Source organism: Myotis nattereri (genome assembly GCF_964212035.1).
Source record: "Myotis nattereri genome assembly, chromosome: 2".
Classification (NCBI taxonomy): domain Eukaryota; kingdom Metazoa; phylum Chordata; class Mammalia; order Chiroptera; family Vespertilionidae; genus Myotis; species Myotis nattereri.
The window spans coordinates 196447144-196458335 of NC_138076.1; the positions used below are offsets into that span (position 1 = coordinate 196447144).

General features: G+C 35.9%; 1 protein-coding gene across 1 annotated transcript; it reads right to left on the reverse strand.

Annotated features, from left to right (window-relative positions):
* Positions 1 to 1704: 1704 nt before the first annotated feature.
* Positions 1705 to 10606, reverse strand: USP44 (ubiquitin specific peptidase 44; the record flags this gene model as incomplete). The annotated part of the gene is made up of 5 exons (XM_081084920.1): positions 1705 to 1901; positions 3087 to 3292; positions 5906 to 6014; positions 7623 to 7818; positions 9182 to 10606. The coding sequence occupies 5 exons, from the start codon at positions 10604 to 10606 to the stop codon at positions 1705 to 1707; spliced, it is 2133 nt and encodes a 710-aa protein (XP_080941046.1).
* Positions 10607 to 11192: the final 586 nt, after the last annotated feature.

The following is an 11192-nucleotide window of genomic DNA, read 5'->3' on the forward strand; positions in this document are numbered from 1 at the left end:
TAATTTTTTTCTCTTCAAGACATATATTTTATTCCAGGAAGAATCTCAAGATATGCAGTACAAAGTCTTAAAAGATTTAATATTTAGACATAAAATGAATTCATAACCAAATAAAATTGTACTTGTATAACAATACAGTTTTGGTAAATTCAAGTTTTTTATATTACTTCATTATTAGAATCAGGACAAACCAGTTTGCTGCCAGGTGAATCATTAAGTCCCAACCATCATTGTTTTTATGTCCACAGAACTGAAGTTATTTAAGCATACTATTTATAAAGCTGTCATTTTCATTTGTATAGTTGAGTATGCCAAATGAAGAACAATTATTAAAAATAAATTTAAGCCCTAACCGGTTTGGCTCAGTGGCTAGAGCGTCGGCCTGCAGACTGAAAGGTCCCAGGTTCGATTCCGGTCAAGGGCATGTACCTTGGTTGTGGGCACATCCCCAGTAGGGGGTGTGCAGGAGGCAGCTGATTGATGCTTCTCTCTCATTGATGTTTCTAACTCTCTATCCCTCTCCCTTCCTCTCTGTAAAAAAATCAATAAAATATATTTTTAAAAAAATTAAAAAAAAAATAAGTTCCTTTAACAACAGTAATGTCTTCTGATCCCTGTAATACACAAAGCTTCAGGAATATCAATGTGATTGATAAGTATCTTTTCTCTTTGAAAATAGTAATTATACTACCTTCAAGGGGCAAAGGTAACTTCAACATACAAATAGCCTGAAAGAATTGACTTTTGGGTAAGATTATTAGTGAAGAAAGTATATAATTTTGCATAGAATAAATTTGTTTGGAAAATAGCTACAGAAGATAAATGTACAGCCCTAGCTGGTTTGGCTCAGTGGATAGAGCATCAGCCTGTGGACTGAAGAGTCCCAGGTTCAATTCTGGTCAAGGGCACATGCCCAGGTTGGGGGCTTAATTCCCATTGGGGGACGTGCAATGATTTCCTTTCATCATTGATGTTTCCCTCTCCCTCTCTGAAATCAATAAAATATATATATACTGTACAAAGATAAATGTATAAAATGATACCACCTGAACTTCAGTACAAATTCATGATGTGCCAATCCTATATAATAAAACCCTAATATGCAAATAGACTGAGTGGCGGAACGACTGGTCGCTATGATGCGCACTCACCACCAGGGGGCAGACGCTGAATGCAGGAGCTGCCCCCTGGTCAGTGCGCTCCCACAGGGGAAGTGCTGCTCAGCCAGAGGCTGGGCTCATGGCTGGCAAGTGCAGCCACCTCCACGGCAGCGCTAAGGACTCCTAGGGGGATGTTGTAAGCTGGCAGTCGGACATCTCCCGATGGGTCCTGGACTGCGAGAGGGCACAGGCCGGGCTGAGAGACACCCCCCTGCCCACCCCCTTGCCCCCCCCCCCCCCCGACCCCATAGTGCATGAATGTCCTGCACCGGGCCTCTAGTTAAAATATAAAAGAGGTAGTAACACCAGTCTGAGGTAAATACTAAAAGCTTAAAACTCCCCAAGTACTTGAAAAAAGGTTAGTTACCTATCATTGATATACATATATTTATGCTTTGTCTCTGTAAAAAGACTTGTAGATAAAAAATTATAAACATAGTATGCACTGATTCATAAGTACAAAATAAAAACAAAGCTCAAAATTGTAAATAAGCCCTTTGAGAAAATATATACACAAATCGCAATAAGCACCACTATCTTTGGATCAACTAAGCTTTTCATTAGAGGTATCAGCTTCTTCATTAGGAGGTAGGCTACCAGACAGGAATTCTGGAGGCAGGAGTTTAGAATGTCCATTCTCAGTAACTCGCTGGGTATAAAACAAGATATAAGCTTGGGCCTTGCGTACTTCATCCATAGTGCACATGCTTAGCTTGGAATCATTGCAGTGTACCCAGAACCCTAGAATGAAGCACAGAAACATACCTTAATGTTTATAAAGGAACTTGAGAAATTTCTATTATAAATTAAAACATGGATTTAGAAGCAATCATTTCAGTGAGTTCAAGTTTTTTTAAGTTTACTTTTCAGTTATAGTTGACATACAGTATTATAGTAGTTTCAGGTGTACAATATGGTGATGTTTTTATACCTTACAATCTGATACCCTAATCTAGTACCTATCTGGCACCATAGGTATTACAATATTATTGAATGTTGCCTAAGCTGTACTTTACATCCATCCCTGTGGCTATTTGTATAACTGGCAATTTGTACTTCATAATCTCATCTTTTTCACCCATTCTCCTTGAACCCCTCTCCTATCTGGGAGCCATCTTAGATCCCATGTAGGTTTAAGTGAAATCATATAGTATTTGTCTTTCTTTGTCTGACTTCAATTAGCATACTACCATCTCCATCCATGTTGTTGTAAGTGGGAAGATTTCTTTCTTTTTTATGGCTGGATGATATTCTACTTATGTACATCTTTATCCATTCATCTATCAATGGACACCTAGGTTGAATTAAGCTACTTTTTTAAGAGAAAATGATTTTCCAGCCTATTCATTTCTTTTAGTGAGAAATACAGCTTAGGCAGTATGTTACTCCAGAATTATCTACCTTTATCCTAGAAGTAATTTGAAGTTCTGATTACTTGACACTATTTTTAATTCCTGGTATAATCTTACCAGTTAATGATTTTGCTGCTTATCACACTATAAAGCCAATAGTATACAACTGACTCTTGATACTTTAGTGTTAAATTACCTTCCTGAATTAACTGGGCTTTTTGTCCATACGTCTTCTGATTTTGGGGTTTTTTTGTGTGTGTGTTTTTGTAGGTGTATGTGTTGGGGGAGGGGAGGGAAAATAGGCGTCAAGAAGAGGCTCATCCTTTAACAGTAGGAAGGGAAAGGGGAAATAAAATATGAGACCTAGATTCAATCACTTTTGCCACCTATGAAGGATCCATGGAGGCAGACCTTCAGTATTTTCTATGAGCAATAATGCAGAAACATTCTTGAGAGAAAACAAGAGATAAGTGGCTTTGTTTAAGATGATCTAGTGGCCAATTTAGAAACTGCTAGAGCCTGAACTCCAGCTGCCAAGTCTAACCCAAGATAAAACACTTTTCCCCATCTATACCTCCTTCAGAATTATAGCAGTAGGCAGTGTAGTGTCCTGAGCCAAATCCTTTCCCATGGTGCATTACTACAGCAGATAAGTCATAGATAAAACATTCTGGTCTGAGGGATTTCACGGACTCCCTGCAGCAATAGGGCTCCATGTTTAAGGTTTCTTTAAAGTCAACATGAACACCAATCTTCTCCCGGTTATTACGTCCTGACCATCTGTGAACAAACCAGGGTAAAAGTATTAACAAAATCAATGGAAAATAACCAGGTACTAGGTTCAGATAGTCAATGTGGTCATACTTCCCAGTACTGGATTGAAGCATGGCAAGCAGTGTTTTCACCAATGTACATAGTATGAGCTAGTGTTATGGGGCGGGGGCGGGGGGGGGGTGAGTAATGTAATAATATGGTAGTTCTTTCAAAAGATGATAATCCATTTAGGATGGTTTGGAACAGAGAAAAAAGGCAGACTTCAATGAAAATGATAATATTAAGTTACTAAACATGAGGTTAAGAAACAATAGCAGATAAGAGAGGGAAGAAAGGCTTATAGACAGGTTTTTAAAGGAAAAATACATGAAAATGCTTTTTAGTACAATGTTAAAAATGGTATGGAACTAAAGTAAGGCTTGCACATTATATTTTCTGCTGGACTGAGAGTCATATCCCACTCCTTCCCCAGGAACTGTATAAAAGATCCTGCATCCAATGCAACTTTAACTTTAGTAAAGATGGAAGAACAGACAAAAATAATGGGATGTACTTAACATGAGACATTCCTATCATTCTCATTTTCTCTTTTACTTTACCATAAAATCCAAACCTTATATTAATTATGCTAAATAAACACTTGTAAGCCATCTAAACAGAAGATACTCGTTCCTACTGATAAATTGAGTACTCAGGTTTTTTTTCCTGCTGAAATACAGTAAAATGAGAAAGAACAACAAGATAACAATGTACCCAGAATTCATAATGGTTTACTTCTGAGGAGAGGGAAAGAGAACAGGACTGAGAGGCACACGCAGGGAACTTGTAAGCTATTAGAAATATTCCTTTTCTTATGCTTCTTCAAAGAGCTCCTGTGTGCTTCTCCCCAATCCCATTCTCTCTTTTTGTCTTTTATTTACCCTATATACTTTATACACTGGAAAATACAATAGTGCTTTTTTAATAAAGGAGAAAGATAAATGTGGTGGTAAAGGCAGTATCAACATGGGCTCTGAATCAGATATAAATCAGGGCATGAAGGATCAAATACGTTTTGGGCAGAAGATGGAAGGAAATAAGAGTCAAACAGGTTTGTATTAAGGAGAGCTTCAAATGCCAGATTAAAGAGCAGTTATGGAGAACTGGAGGTTCTACAACAGTTTATAGTAGCCAATTAAGTTATCAGTTGAACAAAATTTTAAATCCTTTCTATTCTCTTTACAGAAGCTCATGTGTGTTCTCACTTTTCAGTGCTGTCTGGCCCTTACTACCTGAACCCGAAATGCAGTATGAATAATCTTCCTGTTCTCATTCTACTTGATTGTATACACAATGGCAAGTCTCACCTGACTTTTCACTAAACCTTTTGTTGTAGACCCTTCCCTGTTCCTTCTTCCACACCTTTGTTCATGTTACTCCTCCTGTCTATACCCCATTCATTCACTTAATATTTTGGGGCACTGCTTGCCCCACTGGTAGGGGAAGAGAAATAAGTAAACTGTTAATTGTAAACAGTGGTTTCTGACATTAAGCCAAATAGGGTGATATGATACTGATGGTTTGAGTGGTGGTGCTTTTAAATAGGATGGTCAGGGAAGTCCTCTCTAAAGAGGTGACATGAACTGAGACTTGAATGACAAATCCCCTATGTCATTAGAGAGGCTTTGGGAACATTTGAAGATCAACTAACTTCCCCCTGCAAGTCTCAGATTAATCAGTTTGTTTATAGTTTGTGATATTTACTGTTTCCACTTCACCATTATTTCTGTGCATGCCTTACTGTAATCTTCTTGTGAAAAGAATTCTACTTTATATTCTTCAAAGAATATAGAACATCTTGAATTAAAAAGCACTCATATGATGTTTTCTGACTGAAATAACTGAGTCAACTTAACAGTGAGAAGTAGAACTGAAAAGAAAGGTAATTTTATTTGGGGCTTCTATTTTGCCTTCTGTAATGTCTGAAATTTTTTTAAAAAACACATATTACTTTAACTGTTAAAAAATTAAACCATGGTCTCAATAGTTTTCAAACCATAGCACATAAACTAACTTCTCATTCCTTAAGAGAACAGCAGCTCTCAGGTTAACATGGTTATTGCAAGGTATGGAAGCATATGCTTTGATTAACCAACAGATTTGCCAACTTATTCACCTAACTAAACATATTTCTGAAGACTAGAGTTGTTTTTAACTGCTTTGAATTGAACTGATGTATCTTTGTTCAAATATTTTCCAAGGATGAAGCAATTAAGCCAAATACTCTAAGTTACAAATTTAAAAATTTTACACCTAAAATATGCTGAATATTAAACAGTACAAGCAGAAACTTACAATAATATTACTTAGCCAACCAAAATGTGAGGAGTCTGCTAATCAGCAATGCATTCTATAAGGGAAGCTAATCAGGTTAGATATTGAATATGGCATCCACTGGTCAAGGCTAGAGACAATGATAGAATTTTTTTTCCTTAAAAGTCATAAATAGACCTAAGTTATCTACTAGCCAAGTATACAGTATTAAAATTTAATTCATCATATATTAAGTTCTGAAGCACAATAAGTAATGATAAGTTAGAAGTATATAGTTGGTAGGCAACCGATACTACTACTACTAACCTGAATCGTTTGAGATGTAGTCTGAGAATCTGAGGTAGGTGGCATATCATAAGCTGTTTTTGGGCTTCTGTGAGTACAACTGTTTTTGAGGAAAACCTTCTACGCTTTGCTGAGATATCAAAGAAATGAAAATCAAATTTAATTTAAGGACACAAGGAAAATCTGAGTAACGTTTTAAAATAATTCACACATGCGTTATCATTTAAACATCTGTGTTACAGATACTATACTGTGCTAGAGATAAAGATGTGTCTTGCCTTTAAGAAACATAATAAAAAACAAAAAACTTATGAGCTGATCAAGGTGGATAGATATGTAAACAATTAAGTAAATGACTTAATATTGTCAATAAGTCAACAGAATGATATGGTGCTTATAATATTTTAAAATGTATTATAAAACCATACTTTCCATTCATTCATAATAGCATTCTACTCCCAGATTTGGTGATGAAAACCTCTAGGACCACTCACATTTATGTCCAAGAAAAAAAAAGGAAAAAACTCCACCATACAAACTTGATCAAGATGTTTTTCCTACCTATATAAATCTTCGGTTCCCTATAACAGTTCATATTACATAGCACTCCGAAAACAATGCTAGTATAAGTCATTTTATAAAATCACCAATTGATGTGACATTCCTTCAGTGCTAGAACATCAAATGTTTCCTTTATATTACCTTAGAAGTTTAGTATCTAGAGCCCTAGAATCATTTTTTTTTTCAGACCTGACAATTAGGGAAAATTCTTGAAAATTTATAGTATAAACACTAACATGCCATGTACACATTGATAGAGGAGATAAAGACAACACACATAAAGACACAACAGAACCCTGGCCAGTGTGCCTCAGTTGGTTGGAGCATTGCCTATACACCAAAAGGTTGTGGGTTCAATTCCCCAACAGGACACATACCCAGTTTATGGGTTAAGGTGCGTGCGGGAAGCAATCGATAAATGTTTCTCTCCTTCTCCCTCTCTCTAAAATCAGTAATAATAAATAATAATAACAACAATAATAATAAAAGATAGACTTAATATGCTTTTATACACTATTCCCCTGGAGGATAATGCTTCCCTTTAATTGAAATGGCTATTTCATCTCCCTGTGCCCACCTCTATTAGAGAGCTTACTGTAGCAGATCTTAATTGTTTACCTGTTTCCTCCATTAGGTATGTGAGCATTTAAAAGCGCCTAATCTCTAGCCATAGCAATTAGAACAATGACTATATAAAAGAGATAGTAGACGTTTTCAAAATAAATCTTTCTTTTTCTGGAGCCAATCTCCATAGCAGCAGTTCAGCTATATATTATTTTCTATTACATAGGTATGTGTACACCTATACATATATACATATATTATCTATATCAATGTTTTTATATGTAGCAAAAAGACTTAAAGCAAACATTTCTTTCCTTTTACTATTCCCCTTTGCTACTTTATTCTGCCTCACATATGAAATTTAATTTTTTTTATTTTATAAATCCTTTCTGTCCACAATTGACACAGGATCAAAAAATGTTTTTAATATCATCATTATTGCAAACATACACAAAGGTTCATAAATGCCAATTATAAAGTAGAAATATCCAGCCTAGTTTCTTTTGATGAACTAACAAAGAAAGCTTATTTCCATAACTGCTACTTAAGGAATTTTTTCCAGTTTCCTTTCATTCATTCATAGAAAAGCAAGGAGAATATAGTCACTACTTACAGTTACAATGGTCACATATGTAGATTTTTCCTTCTAAAGCTTCTGTTTCTGTGAATTTGGACAACATTTCAGTAACCAGGCATGACTGGGAAGCCATATCTTTCCCATTGCATTGGTATCTTTCGGGAAATTCCAGTGACAAATCCCAGAAAGGTTCTATGGTATTTGATTTGTTATCACATGCAAGACATGTAACCTGCAAATAAAAATGTTTCAGATTACAATGCTCCTGTCAAAACATTTACTCCTTTCACGAGAAGTCACTGCCAATTTAAAAAAAAAAAGTTTTTCTTCTGAAAATGCACTATCATAATTCTGAATAATCTGCTTTGTATTATTTTCAGGAAATTCATTATTTTTTTTTTTCCTTCCAAAACACTGTCAGTAAACTAACCATGCATTGGTGGACTTGAACTACTAGGCATTCAAAAAGCTCCAAGGGAGAAAAAAAAAAAGCTCCAAGGGCATTAGTCAAATCTGAATTTAGGTAAAAACAAACTGTGGACTCATTTAATCAGATATATATATATATATATTTAATTTAATGTGTTTAGATAATTAGAATTGCAGTTCTTTGCCCTTTTTCTTTCTTCATCTTTCACCAGATGATTTTCTCTCCCTAAGTCCCTATAACCCCTTAAACATGATACAAGTAAAATACTGTATTTTTATATATAGAGGTATATTAGTGTATATAGATCTTGAAGCCCTACCAACTGATAATTTCAAAAGATAGTAATATGACAAATAATGAGGTCATACTTCCATTTAAAGCAGACATCACTACATTACAATCCTCACCAAAATATAGGAACCACAAAGAATATGGGAAGTTCTAACAACTTACATAGGATAGATGTCTAGTAACTGAAAAGGGAAAGAATAACAACTTCTGCGAAGAATTCAGCAGGATTTAATGCCAGAAAACACTGAAAATAATTGAAGATAGACTTTATAGATCATTCCACACAATATGAAATGCAGTTGATGCTTGAATAGCATCAGCATCTTCAAATTTGTTCCCTGTAGGATTAACCTCCCCCCATCTCCCCCCCGCCCGCCCTTTCTCAACCTCTCAAAGAATAAATATAATATAGTTAACCTAAGAAGCTCTGTTTCCTAATTTCCCTTCTCCACAAAAAAAGCTTTCATACCATGGACATGAAACTACTTCCAATGATTCATGAAGGAAACTATAAAAAATGAGCTGACTTTATACATATCTGTGAAAGTAATCTATTTTGACTTGAAAACAGTACTAGCTCTAACACACTAGATCAGGGGTGGGGAACATGCAGCCTGCAGGCTGTATAAGACCCGAGAAATCATTTGGTCTGGCCCTGCCAAGGCATTAGGAGTTAATGAAATGTTTGACAAAATATAGCAGGCTAATTTTTAAGTTGATAATTTTGTATGGCCTGTGAATGATGTTATAAATATCCAAATGGCCCTTGGCAGAAAAAGGTTCCCTACTCCTGTATGAGATAGAGAATATGCATCTTTTAGGCTTCACTTTATGAAGTCCCTACAATAAAAATCATATTTTAAAAAATCCATACCTGACTAAGAAGTTGTCCATGAAAAATATTATTCACAACATTTAAAACCTGTTTGATAAGTTTCCTTTGAGAAGTGGGGATAAGAGCTGGTAACCTGGTACCAGTTGTCTCTAGTTCATGTTGTATTTTATCCAAGAGTTCACAAAGAAATTCCTGAGCATCCTGTTGGGCATAACCACGAAAAGCAGGAATTAGTCTCCACACTGAGTGTAGCATAGCAAATGGTGAGACGAAGGCCCACTTTCCAGACCACATGACTTGGAACAAAGTATGCAATTCATGACAGAGAGAAATGTATTGTGAACTTGACTTCCATGGCTGAATAAGTTCCATCTTTCTACTCTTTGATGTTCCAACACTTAGTCTGGATGATAAACTTGGATGTCTGGAGTGAACAGAGAACATATCTTTTTCTTGGCATTCATTCACTTGATATACTGTATCTGTGATTGGTGGATGCTTATAAGATGATTTTGTCTTATCATTAGTTGTCACAGACAGCCATTGGTTCAGATCAAGTTTTAAAAAACATTGTCGAAAAATAAGTAAATGACTCAACACTTGAAGAACAGAATTCATATAGCAAGTATTTCCCAAATTTCTTAATCCTGTTACACCAGGAATTACAATTGGCCTTTGTTTAATTGAGGGGTCACTGGCTTTTTTATATCTTACGTCCTCTGAGGTAGATACTACTTGATCTTTTGCTGGTGATGCTGAGGTTAGTAGTGGTTCTTGAACAGGAACTAATTCTATTGTGGTGGACAGAGCTAGACCTTGCAAACGTAGACTCTTTCTTGGAGGCATGCTTTCCAATTCTGCTTTAACTCGATGCTCTAATTCTTGCCGTCTTTTCTTCACTTCTCTATTTTCTATTTTTTCCTGATATTTTTCTTCTTGCCTTTTTCTTCCAACGGGTGATTGTTCAAACCAAATTCGAAAAATTTTACCCATTAGGATCCTTCTCCTGTGCCAAAGAGCAGTAAACATTTGATCTTCATTTTGAAGCAGAGATTGGGCACCATCATGTAAGAAATAAGAATCACCACTTATACCGATAGATTGTAAAACCCTTCCCCTGCGAGTGGTGCAGTGATAATTTTGACTTTTAATTGCACTTAAAGTACTTCGTAGTAACTTCAGGTCTCCAGCTGCATTATCATTAAGAACATAATCATCACAAAGGTAACAAAAAACATACATATCATTCACCTCTATTGCAACAGGATGACTGCTTTCTTGAAAGTGCTTGACAGCATGTTCTTCAATATATCTCCCACAGGCAACATGGGAACAGCTAAGGCAAGCCCAAATCGACTCACTTGTATTGCAGTTCACACAATGCCATTTCTGAGGGTTGAGAATGGAATGGTCTTGAGCAAGCTGCAACTGTCCAATGTGTTTGCATTTATCCATAGTTAACATTTATTTAGTCTAGCTGAGAAATACATAATCCAAATCAGTCTCTGTTCATTCTTGAAGCATCTGAAAACTAAGCAGAACACTGTCAATTTTAAAAAAATAAGAAGCCAATATTTTTCTGTTTTTATGAGGTATTTTTCCAAGAATAATTTTATAAATTTGCTGCTTCTGCTCCAATTTCTAGGCCTGTCATAATACCATAGGCAGTTCTCACATTTCCCTTGCTGCATGCAGACTTCTCTCCACCTTATTTCCCGCAGCGGTTCTCAACCTGTGGGTCGCGAACAATTAAAATACATCCTGCATATCAGATATTTACATTATGATTCATAACAGTAGCAAAATTACAGTTATGAAGTAGCAACGAAAATAATTTTACGGTTGGGGGTCACCACAACATGAGGAACTGTATTAAAGGGTCGCGGCATTAGGAAGGTTGAGAACCACTGCTTTAAAGTCTTTTTAAATTTTCTGCCACTATCTACCTAATAGTGTGTGGGCAGCTTAAGATTGGGGCTGGCAAGACCAAAATATATCTCTAATATCTATGTTCTGAGAACCCTACGTGGAGTTAATAAAACATACTCAT